A 16,330-nucleotide genomic window follows, 5' to 3' on the forward strand; every position below is an offset into this window, starting at 1 on the left:
ACTCTTGACGTCATTCAAAAGAAACTAACGCTCCCTATAAACATGAAAGTGCTTTTAACTAGGTCTGCCCGTTTTTGTAACATTTTATTTGCTGTTTGTTTTCCCTTAACCTTTTCTTATTTGTAGCCAGATCCCTAGAACTGTGCCTTTTGATATGAATTGAAATTTAAAGAGTGGATTTTGTAATTGTAAGCATTCGACTGCCAGAGATCAGGTAGGGTAGTGGCGAGAGGCTTAATTCCTACAGACCAGTCGTCCAGTTTTTCTCTTAGGCAGTTTCAAGACCTCCTTAAAATACTCGGGGCTCACCTACAAGCTGTTGAAAGCTCATTGTGGTATCATTTGTGCAAATTCAAGCTAACACGCATAGAAAACGCAGACAGTAAACTTCTATTTTGTGCTTCATGCTCTGAGCACGAACCACTCACCTGGACTTCCTCGGCTGGCCGGCCCTCCGCTCCTGTCCGGTTAGCCCCCCACCCTCGCCCGCTTCTTCCTCCTTCCAAGTGAGGCGGCCGGGGTGGCAGCGCTGCAGGCCAGTCCCGCCTCGCTTCACCCGGGTGCTGCGGGAGTTCCTCTCTGGGCTCCCAGTCTGCTGTCACCCGGCCGGGAGCAGCGCAGACTTCCAGCGCTCGCCGTGGCTCCTCTTCTCGCGCTGGGCGGCGGGGGGGGCGGGCACTTCCGGCCGGCCGCGCTGGGATTGGCCGGCCGGCTGAAGAAACCCGCGGGCGGGACGGGATACCAATATTTGTTTGTGAGGACACGGGGGGGCGGGAGAGGACGAGGGGGGCGGGCGGGAGAGGACGAGGGGGCGGGAGAGGACGAGGGGGGCGGGCGGGAGAGGACGAGGGGGCGGGAGAGGACGAGGGGGGCGGGAAAGGACACGGACGTCGGGAGGGAGGAGGGAACAGCAAACACGGCCCGGCCGGACCAGACACGGGGGCGTTCCCGGCGTCGCGTGACGTCGGCAAAAGGAAAAGAATCTCGGGAACGCCCCCGTGTCTGGTCCGGCATTGATGGACAGGCCCCTCGTCCAATGGCTAGGCTCCATTTATGGAGCCAGCCAATGAATGACGAGGGCCGACCCAAAGCCACACTACAGTTCTCATAAGATTTCTCCTGCGCAAAAGCTGCTTGCGCAGCTTTTTGCAGTCGAAACCTAATAAGCCCTGAAGAAGCCCGTGTTGGGCGAAACGCGTAGGCTGTGGATTATTTGCAACACAATAAAAGCATTTGAAAACTACGCCATCTGTTTGGAGATCCATCACTCCTGTCATCCATTTATATGTTATGCACGGCATTTGAAGCCAAAATTTGCATTGTACACGTTGCCTCTCCACATATGTGTAAAAAGTTTTGAAGTATAGTTAAGACCAACATAGGTGGCTGGTTTTAGGTAGGTGGGCAATAGTGCGTATTGTGGCTGGAACCAAGGAACGGTTCTTAAAAACTGAAACGTAGTGCAGCAATAATCCCTGCCACCAGGTTCTGTGTTGTAGCATATACCGGTCTAAACACTACATTATTTAATAACTACTTTCCTGAACCCTGCTTTTAATGTATGCTCATTTAAACCCTACATTATTCATTGTCTACCTGTCTGGACCCTGCTATTAATATATACATGCGTAAACCCCACATTATTTATGATCAACCTATTTGAACCCTGCTTTTAATATATACCCGGCTAAACTCCACATTATTTAATATCTAACTATCTGACCCTGCTATTAATATATACCCATCTAAACCCCACATTATTTATTATCTAATTATCTGAACCCTTCTATTAATATATACCCACCTAAACCCCACATTATTTATTATCTATCTGAACCCTGCTATTAATATATACCCGTTTAAACCCCACATAATTTATTATCTAACTATCTGAACCCTGCTATTAATATATACCTGTCTAAATTCTGCATCATTTATTATGTACCCATCTGAACCCTGCCTTTAATATATGCCCCTCTAAACCCTGCATTTAATGTTAAAACGTCTCAACACTCTGTTTAAAGTATACCTGTCTGAACTTTGCTTTAATGTATATGACTAAACCCTGCTTTTAATGTATATGACTAAACCTTGCTTTTAATGTATATGACTAAACCCAGCTTTTAATGAGTACCCATCAACACAGCATTTAATGTCTGCCTCCTGCTTTTCATTTATAAATATCTGAACCCTGCTTTTATTTACAACCATTTTAACCCTGAATCTATCGAAATCCTGTGTTTAATATATTTCCATCTAAATCCTGTATTTAATTTATATACCAGTCCGAACCATGCATTTAATGTATACACTTCTCACCTCTGCATTTAATGCATATCTATGCATATTCTATGCATATCTGCCGGAACCCTGCTTTTAATGTATACCTATCTGAACCCGGCTTTTAATATATGCCCATCTCAACCCTACATTTAATGCATAGCTGCCTGAACCCTGCTTGTAATGTATACCTATGTGAACACTGCTTTTAATATATGTCCATCTCAACCCTGCATTTAAAGCATAGCTGCCTGAATCCTGCTTTTAATGTATACACATGTGAAATCTGATTTTAATGTATTTCCATCTGAACCCCGCTTTCAATGTATACCTTTTAGAACCCTGTATCTAATGTGCATCATCTGAACCCTGTTTTTAATGTTAATGTATGCCAGTCAGAACCTTGCTTTTGATGTATACCTTCTCAACCCTACTTTTAATGTACATCGGGTGTACCCTGCTTTTCAAGTATAGCTTTCTGAACCCTTTATTTTATCTATAGCTTCTGAACCCTAGTTTTAATGTATACCTTTTGGAACCCTTGCTTTAATGTAAATGTGTCAGAACCATGGTTTTATTGAAAACAAGTCTAAATTGTACTTTTGAATTTATACTCTTCTGGACTCTGCTTTGAAGAGGTTTTTGTTGGTAAAATCAGTTTGATCAAAACGGTTATAAATGATTTTCACTCTGCTTTTAATGTATATACCCATGTGAAATGTGTGTTCCCTGTATACCCTGCAAACTCATGTATACTCACCTAAACCCAGATTTTAAAAGTATACCCGCCTGAATTCTGCTTTTAATGTAAACTTACCTGAACGGGGTGTAGAGTATACCCCGCTCAATCCTGTGCTTAAAGTTTCCCTGTCTGAGGCCTGCTTTTAATGAAAACTAGTCTCAACCATGTGTTTCACGTACACCTCGCCGAACCCCATGTTTAATACACACCTATCTTATCCCTCCTTTTAAAGTGTATCCAACTGAACCGTGCTTTTAATGTGTCTCCGTCTGAACCTTCACCCTGCTGCACCCTGATTTTAACATATAGCAGTGTGATTCTGGACCAGGCTGTTCTGAAACTCCAGATAATAATAATATTAATAATACTGAAGTTTATAAAGCGTATCAGCTACCTCAACAACAGAGGTGTCCCGTCGCTCAAGTAGCAAGCAACGCATGCAGGGTAGTTTCGGAATCTGGGGGGCAGACCTAGTTATGGCTGAAAAGCCATGTCTTCAGTGCATTTCTGAAGCAGGACTCGGTGTTTGCATGGCGGAGGAACCTACGCAGGGCATTCCACATTTTAGAGGTTCTAAAGGAAAATGCCCTACCACCCAGCCGGGCTTTCGCAAAGCGGGGGTCACAGAGCAGGTTCTGAGTGTTCGATCGCAGAGACCGATCTTGCTTATAACAGTAGAGTCTACGTTTAAGGTAGCTGGGGACATTTTCCCTTCAGTGCGCGGTAGGCCAGGTTCAAGGCCTTAAATTCTACTCTTTTTGCTACTGGGAGCCAATGTAGATCCTGTAGGTGTGGCGAGACATGATGCCGAAAGGGAATAAGTCTAATCAATTTTACCGCCGCATTCTGCACCATCTGCAGATGTCTAATTGCATATCTGATGGCGTTTTCTGCCCTGATTGACTCGGCTTAAACACCACGGAGTTTTCAAACCCGTGGTTTTACTAGCAGCACGGACCCTGAACCACATTACCAACAGTGCGACAAGATTTACCGACATCTGCAATTTTTCTATGATTTCTATGTAGTCGACACGTATTCGATATGTAACCTTCATGTGACGCCACGAGTAATCACGGTGTGATTCCGAACGTGCAGGTTGCCTGCCCCCCCTTTACCCCCCGTTTGTCCTGAAGAAGACCCCACAGCAAGGGCACCAAGTATCCCTGCGCATATTTGAGGGTCGAAACGTCGACAACTACTTTGTTCAGTGACAACTTCACGCCACCATTGTTACATATATTGTACTATTTGAAGTATGTCTTTGTGTTGAAATGCCGGAACCCTTGGTCAGTTTGTTTTGCATTTAATATGTCAAGAGAATATTGCCAATTAACTGATTTTAATGTCACCAACTCTCTTTATCCTCACATCCTCACCTGACTTTCACCCCCCTCCCTGCTCTCCTGGGCACTTTGCAACCACCATTTCTTGTCAAATTGTCATGTATATTCAATATACTTTATCCCACTGAGAATTAAACAGTGTGGATACATTGACTGTTCTGTGAGTGTCAGGCTGAGATTAATGTGTAGTAATTTTTGTTCACACTGGGACCCCTTCCTCCTAGTACTAATTGCATATTTGGGCAGGCCAAGATATAAGCCGTTCATGTAGTCCAGCCTGGATGTTACAGTGGCATGGACTACAATCTTCTGGAAGCAAATGTAGGAATTTACGAAGATTTTTTAATTTGCTAAAGCAACCAGCTGAAACCTGTTGGATTTGGGCCGAGAAGGAAAGGTTGGCCTCCCATCTCACCCCCAGATTTGTAATACTAGCGCTGGGGGAGGGCGGAGGCCACCACAGATCTGGCGCAGGCACTGGGCCCTTTCCAAAAAACAGCACCTCTGTTTTTCCCGCATTAAGTTTTAGTTTATTTATGTTCATCCAGAGGGCGATGTGCGTAAACACTGTTTAAAATGCTCAAAAGTCTCCGTCTGCTCCTGATAAGAGAAAACCAACTGGGTGTCGTCAGCATAAGAAATTGCCTTAACACCCCAGGTGGCAATCAAAAAGAAGAGAGGAGCTAAGTACACATTAAAAAACAAAGGGCTCAGCGCAGAACCCTGGGGGACGCCACGCCAGAGAGGTTTAGGTTTAGATGTAAATGGACGTAGGGCGACTTTTTGGGAGCGGTCCCTGAGGTAGGATTGCAGCCAGGTCAGTACCTTTCCCCCAAAGCCTATATCTTTTAATCTCTGAACCTGCCGAGCATGATCCACAATGTCAAAAGCTGCAGACAGATCCAGGAGCACCAGCATGGCTGATGCCCCTGAATCTACTGCCCATCTCACTGATGCTGCCAACTCAAGGAGGGCAGTCTCTATGCTAAAACCCGACCGGAAGCCAGATTGTGCTTCATGCAGATACTCAATTCTTGAGTTTCTAAGTAGGGTCTTGGCGTCTTTCCAGAGCTCATTGCCCCCATGTAACATCTGAACATCTTTGGCAGCTCCATCAGGGTTCCTTACCTCTGCCTTTCGCGTTCTTATCTATCTTCGGCTGGAGATAGTTTGTCAGAGCTGCCATTTGTCCTCTTTTGGTGATTCCAAGCCATGTCCCACCTTCCTTCCCTGCTTCCATGTCCAGACCTAAGGAGAAGGGAAAGAAGAAAGTGAAATAATAAGTGGAAAAGAAAAAGAGAGAAAGCACGTCAACTCAGCGCCGCAAAGTCTGCTCCAAATAAATGTATGCCATATGTGATCTACAGGACCATTCCGCTCTATGAAGATAATACACATACATTTCAAGCGCAGCTCCTCATAGGAACAGCTGCAGGCACCCTACCAAAACGGATGTTACAGTAAGGATGGAGGCACTTCAGGTTTGACTCAAACAGTTCAGGTTTGGGCTTACCGGTCGAGTCACACAGAACACCTCCCCCTGAGAGCTGACTGCTGTGATCATATCTGGTGAAGATGGAACACCTGCCCCTGAGGGCTGACTGCTGTGATCATGTCTGGTGAAGATGGCACACCTGCCCCTGAGGGCTCACTATGGTGATCAGGTCAGCAGAAATGGTTGTTGGGGACGAGCCAATACTGTCCCTGATGGCTGACTCCTGTAATCAGGTCATTAAAAATGTTATAGGGGAAAATAGAGCACATGCCCCTGAGGGCTGACTGCTGTGCTGAGGTCTAGTAAAGAGAGAACACCTACCCCTGAGGGCTGTCTGCTGTGATCAGGTCTGCTGTAGAGAGAACACACGCCCCTGAGTGCAGACTGCTGTGCTGAGGTCTGGTGAAGACGGACCGCCTGCCCCTGAGGGCTGACTGCTGAGGTCAGGTTTGGAGAAATGGTTGTTGGGGAAGAGGGAACCCTTGTCCCTCAGGACTGACTGATGTGATCATGTCAGAAGAAATGGTTGCTGGGGAGGAGACACACTGTACCTGACGGCTCACTGCTGTAATCAGGTTTGGATGAATGGTTAAGGGTGAAGAGAGAACACCTGCCCCTGAGGACTGACTGCTGTGCTGAGGTCTGATGAAGAGAGAACACCTGCCCCTGTGGGCTGGCTGCTGTGATTGGGTCTGCTGAAGAGAGAACACCTGCCCCTGGGGGCTGGCTGCTGTGCTTGGGTCTGCTGAAGAGAGAACCCCTGGGGGCTGACTGCTGTGATTGGGTCTGCTCAATACAGAACACCAGTACCCGAGTGCTGGCTGCTGTGCTGAGGTCTACTGAGAGAGAACACCTGCCTCTGAGGGCTGGCTGCTGTGATTGGGTCTACTGAAGAGAGAACACCTGCCCCTGAGGGCTGGCTGCTGTGATCAGGTCTACTGAAGAGAGAACACCTGCCTCTGAGGGCTGGCTGCTGTGATTGGGTCTACTGAAGAGAGAACACCTGCCCCTGAGGGCTGGCTGCTGTGATCAGGTCTACTGAAGAGAGAACACCTGCCTCTGAGGGCTGGCTGCTGTGATTGGGTCTGCTGAAGAGAGAACACCTGCCTCTGAGGGCTGGCTGCTGTGATTGGATCTACTGAAGAGAGAACACCTGCCCCTGAGGGCTGGCTGCTGTGATCAGGTCTACTGAAGAGAGAACACCAGTCTCTGAGGGCTGGCTGCTGTGATTGGGCCTACTGAAGAGAGAACACCTGCCTCTGAGGGCTGGCTGCTGTGATTGGGTCTACTGAAGAGAGAACACCTGCCCCTGAGGGCTGGCTGCTGTGATCAGGTCTACTGAAGAGAGAACACCTGCCTCTGAGGGCTGGCTGCTGTGATTGGGTCTACTGAAGAGAGAACACCTGCCTCTGAGGGCTGGCTGCTGTGATTGGGTCTACTGAAGAGAGAACACCTGCCTCTGAGGGCTGGCTGTTGTGATTAGGTCTGCTGAAGAGAGCACACCCCTGATTCTGAGGGCTAATTGCTGTGATCAGCTCTGGAGACATGGTTGTTGGGGAAGAGGGAACACCTGCCCCTGAGGGCTGACTGCTGAGATCAGGTCTGGAGAAACGGTTGTTGTGGAAGAGAGAACACCTGCCCCTGAGGGCTGACTGCTGAGATCATGTCTGGAGAAACGGTTGTTGTGGAAGAGAGAACACCTGCCCCCCAGGGCTGGCTGCTGTGATCAGGTCCACTGTAGATAGAATACCTGCCCCTCAGGGCTGGCTGCTGAAATCAGGTCCACTGAAGAGAGAACACCAGCCCCTGAGGGCTGACTGCTGTGCTGAGGTCTACTGAAGAGAGAACACCTGACCCTGATGGCCCCCTGGTGTGCTGAACCTGATGAAAGCTTTGCTGGATTAGGAGTGTGTGTTCGAGTAGGGCTTGACCAAAGTGTCAATCCTCAAGTAGGAGGTTCAAGAGCACTTGCTTTATGAAGTCAAATGGTTCTATGATATCCACCCCAGATATATATATATATATATATATATATATATACATACATATATCAATCCGACTGGCAGCTGCCAGTAGGTAGCTATAGTTAGGATCATGTTTCCATAGGAAAAGCGTTTTTTGTTTTGCCAATAACTTCTCACAACTTTTTTTTTTCTTTTCAGCTGTGCACCTGCTGTGTTGAAAGTTACGGGTGATCTGTCAAGTGGGGGCCGAGAAAAAGGGGGGGGGGCAAAACACATTTTCCCCATTCATTTTCCCATAAGGATTTTGAACACTACTACAGCCAGAACCACTGAACGGAATTACACCAAATTCCAGAAAGTGTGCTTTTTGTGATTTAGTGAAAATCTGTTCAGTAGTTTTAGAGATATTTAAGTTTGAAAAATATAGTTATCTGGGGACATGAGTCCTTGCAGTGGACTCGTGGATCCTATTGAAATATTTTTTTTTTTTTTTTAAACATTTTTATTAGCATTTTGCATCATGGAAACAAACATCAAGCATGTCAATGTCGAGCAACACACCCGTCCCCCCGCCCCCTATCCACTTTTCCCGATCCTACTGAAATTTGATTGCCAGCCAACAACTCAACCAGAAAGTGTTGGCAGCCATATTGGGACTCAGCTTGAAGCCCAGTCCCACAAAAAATGTCCAAATTAAAAACTTTTAAAAAAGAAAGAAAAAGGGGCAGGTTAGGAATATACCCGACCCCCCTACCCCCCTCCACCCCACCCCCAGCCGGGGATTACAAGCATTTTATTTAATTTTGTCATGAATTTGCAGGTAGACCAGCAGCAAACCGAAGGAAAAAAAAAAAAGACGAGCAGGCTCCTGCAAACTTTTATTAAGCTGCGGGTGGGTTAAGTCCCGGAGGGAATGTTTTTGAATTATGAGGGGGTGCCCACATGCCACCCCGCGCCCCAGGGACCACCACCTCCTAGGGGCAAGTAATTATAGAAATGGGGAGAGCCCGCGCATCCCCCCTGACTGATAGAGACTCCTGAGGCGGAAGCCGGGAGGGCGAAAGACATTCTTTTAAAATACTTTGTGATACTGTGTACTTTATAAATATTACCTGACTCTTGCTTCTCCTGAACAGCGCGCCTCGCGCTGCAACGTTTGTTTACTTCTAGGTCGCCATTCCTGACGGCGAGGCGAGCCACGAGACACGCCCACCTCGGTTGGCCACGCCCCCTCACCAGACCTATATATAGTGCGCGCAGATCTCTAAGCGCGACACTGATAGAGACTCCTGAGGCGGAAGCCGGGAGGGCGAAAGACATTCTTTCAAAATACTTTGTGATACTGTGTACTTTTTAAATATTACCTGACTCTTGCTTCTCCTGAACAGCGCGCCTCGCGCTGCAACGTTTGTTTACTTCTAGGTCGTCATTCCTGACGGCGAGGCGAGCCACGAGACACGCCCACCTCGGTTGGCCACGCCCCCTCACCTGACCTATATATAGTGCGCGCAGATCTCTAAGCGCGACACTGATAGAGACTCCTGAGGCGGAAGCCGGGAGGGCGAAAGACATTCTTTTAAAATACTTTGTGATACTGTGTACTTTTTAAATATTACCTGACTCTTGCTTCTCCTGAACAGCGCGCCTCGCGCTGCAACGTTTGTTTACTTCTAGGTCGCCATTCCTGACGGCGAGGCGAGCCACGAGACACGCCCACCTCGGTTGGCCACGCCCCCTCACCAGACCTATATATAGTGCGCGCAGATCTCTAAGCGCGACACTGATAGAGACTCCTGAGGCGGAAGCCGGGAGGGCGAAAGACATTCTTTTAAAATACTTTGTGATACTGTGTACTTTTTAAATATTACCGGACTCTTGCTTCTCCTGAACAGCGCGCCTCGCGCTGCAACGTTTGTTTACTTCTAGGTCTGAAATTTACAGACACCACTGTGCCTAATGCAGGAATGCACTGTTCACACTTGCTCTAGTGCACTACGTTTATTCAATATCTTTTAAAGCTTGTAACCAAAACTTACTGAAACTGTTTTTAAAAAAACCAACCGAACCAGTAATGCATCCTCTTACTAATAAATTTTCAAGACAACAATTCAATCTTGTTAGTCAAATTCATTACTTTTATATGATTTCGTGAATACTTTTTAAACCATACTTTTTTAACCAATGCAGCAATTCAAAATCATTGCAAATACATTAACATGTATGACATCAGTTCAACAAAAAAACATTGGTGACTTCATCTGTGTACTTTCATGGTTTCCCAATGCATTTCGATGCAATTGCATCTTCGTCAGGGGAATTTACTGTATAGGACAAATAACAACAATCATATATACAAAAATATCATTTCTTTTAACAACAATCAATTCAATTATCTCATAGGCAATCTTCCAAAGGTAACTTAATTATGCCCGCACTCCCTGCCCTCCCAAGCACTCTTGTGTGCTTCATGCTGTGGTTATCCCTATACATGCTATCAGAATCCAACAAGTGCAATCAACATGCGTGTCAACTAAGTACAAAAAACGTGACTCAAAACTTCAAGGAGTTCAAATAAAAATAATGATAGTCAAAACGTACCCTCTGTACAACAACTGCTGTTTGTGTCCTTATTTACAGATGAAATATCTAGCCTGTAGGTCAAGAGTGAGACTCGTGTAAATAAACCATACTGAACCACACGCTACCAAATCCAAGTTATGTAAATCATTACTTTACTTACTGCTCTCTGGATAATCGACTTGAACCCTTAGTTTGCACTATTCTTGCTTCCTAAAAAGACGATGAAAACCATGTTACCCTCGTGATTACGCTCACTACCAACTGCTAGTATTATTACCCTCCCACGAGCTAGAATTACCGTGTTTGTTATGCTCGTGCCGTCCTAATCTCCTCGACTCTCCTCCAAGCAAAAAAACGCCGTACTGCAAGACGCCATGCCGGGCAATATTTAAACCCGTCATCATAAATGGACCGCGGTCTCCGCCCACAGTTTCATATTACCGCGTTAGTACAATGTACTATCAACAAGAGCAACTCGAATGTGCACGCTATCCAATAGATCTTAAAAGAAATTAGTGTATGAGAACATACCCTTCACGTTGTGAAAATAACACCGCTGCTATCCGTGTTGACTCGTAGGGAACTATGCCATCATGTCGTCCATAAACATAGAAAGAGGACTCAAAGTTTACCCTTACTGAGCGTCCCAAGTCTAACCTGTGTAAAACACTACTCCCCACTTCGCCTGATCACTACCTAGACGTTAAAAGGACTCTGCAAATGCATAATGAATAATAATGATGACTAAAAAATGAAAAAATACACGTAAAAATGAAATTGAAAAATAAAAATGAAATTGAAAAATAAAGTAGTGCAAGTGATTATTGAACCAGTGCACACTTTGTTGTTAACACTTGTTGTAATTCTAATCCTGTATTAACACCTTATTGTATGACCACAGTTATTCAAGCAATTACAAATAACACGAAAATTCAATTTTCTCATTTAGCCCACCCGGTTTCACGGTATTTAAGTGTCTCATCCAGAATGTCTCTCTCTGTGCTATTCTTATGTTGGGATCCACATGGGGTTCGACCAACACCTGCTCCAGTACAGTGAATTTTAGTTGCGGAATAGTGTGTTTTCTTTCTCTCCAATGTTGCGCCAGACTAGATTTTTCCTGCCCTAGTCTTATATTAGACTTGTGCTCTGTGATTCGTATTTTAATTTTCCTTGTTGTACGTCCAACATAAACTAAGCCACAAGGGCACTTAATAGCATATATCACAGAACTGGTATTGCAGTCTGAAGTGTGTCTGAGTTTTATCAGCTTGCCTGTATGCGGATGTGCAAAAGTCTCTCCAGTCTGTACATTCCCACAATGGCTACAATTAAAGCATTTGCGCATTCCCTTTGTTCTTTCGTGCGACACCTGCACGTTTTGATGTTTCAGTAGTTCTTTCAGATTTTTTGATCTCGACAATGCGAAAATTGGTTTGTCAACAAACACCGTCTTGAAGTCTTCTTCTTGCTCAATCAACTCCCACCTCTTTAGTATACTTTTTTTGATCTTCGATGTTAATGTTGATTGCTTTAGCACACATACCTCACGTTTCGATGAACTTTTTTGCACCTTCTGCAATAGATCCTGTCTGGTTTTTAATGTTACTTTCTGTTTTGCCTCTTTGAGTACCTTTTCCGGATACCCTCTCTTGCCGTATTGTTCTGCCATTTCATCTATATCCTTCATCGCCTTGGATTCATCACTGCTGATTCTCTTAATTCTTGTGAACTGCGAAAATGGCAGATGATTTTTCAGATTTGCTGAGTGAAAACTCGAATAGTGCAACGCATTGTTCCTGTCAGTTGGCTTCTTGAAAAGTGTAGTTATGATTTTGTAGTATTCAACGAGGAATCACTTAATATTTTCCTATTGGAAATTTTACAATTTTGTTTGTATCATGGGTATTTTTCCTGGCAATCCAGGTTCTACCTTCAAAAGACAGGGACAAGCATGGGATTTACGGGGGCGCCCACATACGCTAATATTTTCATGGCCAAATTTGAACAGTCGCACATCCTTGAAAAACCGGAGTGGAAGGAGCACTTGAGATTGTATGTCCGTTATATAGATGACATCTTGATTATTTGGCAAGGCACTAAGGAACAACTGGAAGGAGCAATTGAGATTCTGAATGAATGTCATTCTATGATTAAATTCACCAACAACATTGATCAACACACAGTCAACTTTTTGGATATCACTTTAACTAAGGAAGGTGACAAAATCATAACTACACTTTTCAAGAAGCCAACTGACAGGAACAATGCGTTGCACTATTCGAGTTTTCACTCAGCAAATCTGAAAAATCATCTGCCATTTTCGCAGTTCACAAGAATTAAGAGAATCAGCAGTGATGAATCCAAGGCGATGAAGGATATAGATGAAATGGCAGAACAATACGGCAAGAGAGGGTATCCGGAAAAGGTACTCAAAGAGGCAAAACAGAAAGTAACATTAAAAACCAGACAGGATCTATTGCAGAAGGTGCAAAAAAGTTCATCGAAACGTGAGGTATGTGTGCTAAAGCAATCAACATTAACATCGAAGATCAAAAAAAGTATACTAAAGAGGTGGGAGTTGATTGAGCAAGAAGAAGACTTCAAGACGGTGTTTGTTGACAAACCAATTTTCGCATTGTCGAGATCAAAAAATCTGAAAGAACTACTGAAACATCAAAACGTGCAGGTGTCGCACGAAAGAACAAAGGGAATGCGCAAATGCTTTAATTGTAGCCATTGTGGGAATGTACAGACTGGAGAGACTTTTGCACATCCGCATACAGGCAAGCTGATAAAACTCAGACACACTTCAGACTGCAATACCAGTTCTGATATATGCTATTAAGTGCCCTTGTGGCTTAGTTTATGTTGGACGTACAACAAGGAAAATTAAAATACGAATCACAGAGCACAAGTCTAATATAAGACTAGGGCAGGAAAAATCTAGTCTGGCGCAACATTGGAGAGAAAGAAAACACACTATTCCGCAACTAAAATTCACTGTACTGGAGCAGGTGTTGGTCGAACCCCATGTGGATCCCAACATAAGAATAGCACAGAGAGAGACATTCTGGATGAGACACTTAAATACCGTGAAACCGGGTGGGCTAAATGAGAAAATTGAATTTTCGTGTTATTTGTAATTGCTTGAATAACTGTGGTCATACAATAAGGTGTTAATACAGGATTAGAATTACAACAAGTGTTAACAACAAAGTGTGCACTGGTTCAATAATCACTTGCACTACTTTATTTTTCAATTTCATTTTTATTTTTCAATTTCATTTTTACGTGTATTTTTTCATTTTTTAGTCATCATTATTATTCATTATGCATTTGCAGAGTCCTTTTAACGTCTAGGTAGTGATCAGGCGAAGTGGGGAGTAGTGTTTTACACAGGTTAGACTTGGGACGCTCAGTAAGGGTAAACTTTGAGTCCTCTTTCTATGTTTATGGACGACATGATGGCATAGTTCCCTACGAGTCAACACGGATAGCAGCGGTGTTATTTTCACAACGTGAAGGGTATGTTGTCATACACTAATTTCTTTTAAGATCTATTGGATAGCGTGCACATTCGAGTTGCTCTTGTTGATAGTACATTGTACTAACGCGGTAATATGAAACTGTGGGCGGAGACCGCGGTCCATTTATGATGACGGGTTTAAATATTGCCCGGCATGGCGTCTTGCAGTACGGCGTTTTTTTGCTTGGAGGAGAGTCGAGGAGATTAGGACGGCACGAGCATAACAAACACGGTAATTCTAGCTCGTGGGAGGGTAATAATACTAGCAGTTGGTAGTGAGCGTAATCACGAGGGTAACATGGTTTTCATCGTCTTTTTAGGAAGCAAGAATAGTGCAAACTAAGGGTTCAAGTCGATTATCCAGAGAGCAGTAAGTAAAGTAATGATTTTGATTTACATAACTTGGATTTGGTAGCGTGTGGTTCAGTATGGTTTATTTACACGAGTCTCACTCTTGACCTACAGGCTAGATATTTCATCTGTAAATAAGGACACAAACAGCAGTTGTTGTACAGAGGGTACGTTTTGACTATCATTATTTTTATTTGAACTCCTTGAAGTTTTGAGTCACGTTTTTTGTACTTAGTTGACACGCATGTTGATTGCACTTGTTGGATTCTGATAGCATGTATAGGGATAACCACAGCATGAAGCACACAAGAGTGCTTGGGAGGGGGGCAGGGAGTGCGGGCATAATTAAGTTACCTTTGGAAGATTGCCTATGAGATAATTGAATTGATTGTTGTTAAAAGAAATGATATTTTTGTATATATGATTGTTGTTATTTGTCCTATACAGTAAATTCCCCTGACGAAGATGCAATTGCATCGAAATGCATTGGGAAACCATGAAAGTACACAGATGAAGTCACCAATGTTTTTTTGTTGAACTGATGTCATACATGTTAATGTATTTGCAATGATTTTGAATTGCTGCATTGGTTAAAAAAGTATGGTTTAAAAAGTATTCACGAAATCATATAAAAGTAATGAATTTGACTAACAAGATTGAATTGTTGTCTTGAAAATTTATTAGTAAGAGGATGCATTACTGGTTCGGTTGGTTTTTTTAAAAACAGTTTCAGTAAGTTTTGGTTACAAGCTTTAAAAGATATTGAATAAACGTAGTGCACTAGAGCAAGTGTGAACAGTGCATTCCTGCATTAGGCACAGTGGTGTCTGTAAATTTCAGTTATATTAGAAACCTGACAGGGGTCAGTCAGGCAGCAGGTCGGCACCACTCAGTTAAAACACATAAAGTACTATTTGAAAACAGAAGGTGTGCAAGCTACATATACAGTTTAGTTTACTTCTAGGTCGCCATTCCTGACGGCGAGGCGAGCCACGAGACACGCCCACCTCGGTTGGCCACACCCCCTTCAACGCCCTGACCAACTAATATAAATTATGTGCCTTGACAGGAAGCGCAGCGGGCGCGACGATTGCGCGCCGAAGGCGCGCTTAAGGCAAGCTCGTCTGCGCTCGTCCGCGACCGTCCGGGGCAAGGGGCATGTCACTCTGCTCGTTTTACCACCTATTCACCTGCCCAACTGCGCTGCCTTCAGGGCCCATGGCCGTTATCTGCCTCCAACTGCTCCCATATCTCATCTCTTGGCTTAGCTCCTCCTGCCCATCCGACAATACCTTGGCCACAACCTGTCCCCCCGACTCCCTCTAGTGGTAGCGCTCCTCCAGCTGCTCCTAGATCTCTCACGGCTTTCTATCTGAATACTAGGTCTGAAGTAGCCCACGCCCATGAACTTTCGGTACTGCTGGATCTCCATGCCCCCGATCTTCTCTTCTTAACAGAAACTTGGTTCCGCGACGACTCCCTCCCCACCTTATTGGCTACTCTACCAGTTCCATATTACGCAATCCGTGCCGACCGGCTTAATGGTAAAGCGGGAGGCGGGGTGGCGGTCATTGCTCGAACCGACCTCCCGTTTCATCCCTTGTCCCTTCCAGATATCGCTACTACGGAGTATTTAGCTATCCGTACCACTTCCATCACGCCCCCTCTCACCTGTCTTCTCATCTATCGTCCCCCCCAATCTCCCTTGTTGTTCCTCCCGGATTTCTTGGAAGTACTGGCTACTATCACAGTCAACAACTCCTCCATTTTACTTTTGGGTGATTTTAATTTCTGGCCTTCTGACCAAGCCGAATGTCCATCTTCTAAGGAGTTCTCAGACACCCTTTCTTCTCTTAACTTCATCTCCCACATTCACTCTCCCACCCACGTCAAAGGTCACACCCTCGACCAGATCTGGTCCTCTAACTGCCCCGTAGAATCCCTTTCAATCCTACCCTGTACCTGGTCTGACCATCACTTGATTTCCTTCTCTCTTCCCATTCACCCTCCGATCAAACCCCCACTCCCTAAAAACACTTGGGT

The 16,330-nt window shown here is 44.7% G+C and overlaps 1 protein-coding gene across 1 annotated transcript in view; it reads right to left on the minus strand.

Annotated features, from left to right (window-relative positions):
• Positions 1 to 16,330, minus strand: part of TANGO2 (transport and golgi organization 2 homolog) — a 538,903-nt gene that overhangs the window by 223,160 nt on the left and 299,413 nt on the right. The window contains exon 5 of the mRNA XM_078667926.1: positions 5,497 to 5,616. Coding sequence (XP_078524052.1) covers positions 5,497 to 5,616 — 120 coding nt within the window. The remainder of the gene's footprint in view (positions 1 to 5,496; positions 5,617 to 16,330) is intronic.

This window comes from Lissotriton helveticus, chromosome 11 (assembly GCF_964261635.1).
Source record: "Lissotriton helveticus chromosome 11, aLisHel1.1, whole genome shotgun sequence".
Taxonomy (NCBI): domain Eukaryota; kingdom Metazoa; phylum Chordata; class Amphibia; order Caudata; family Salamandridae; genus Lissotriton; species Lissotriton helveticus.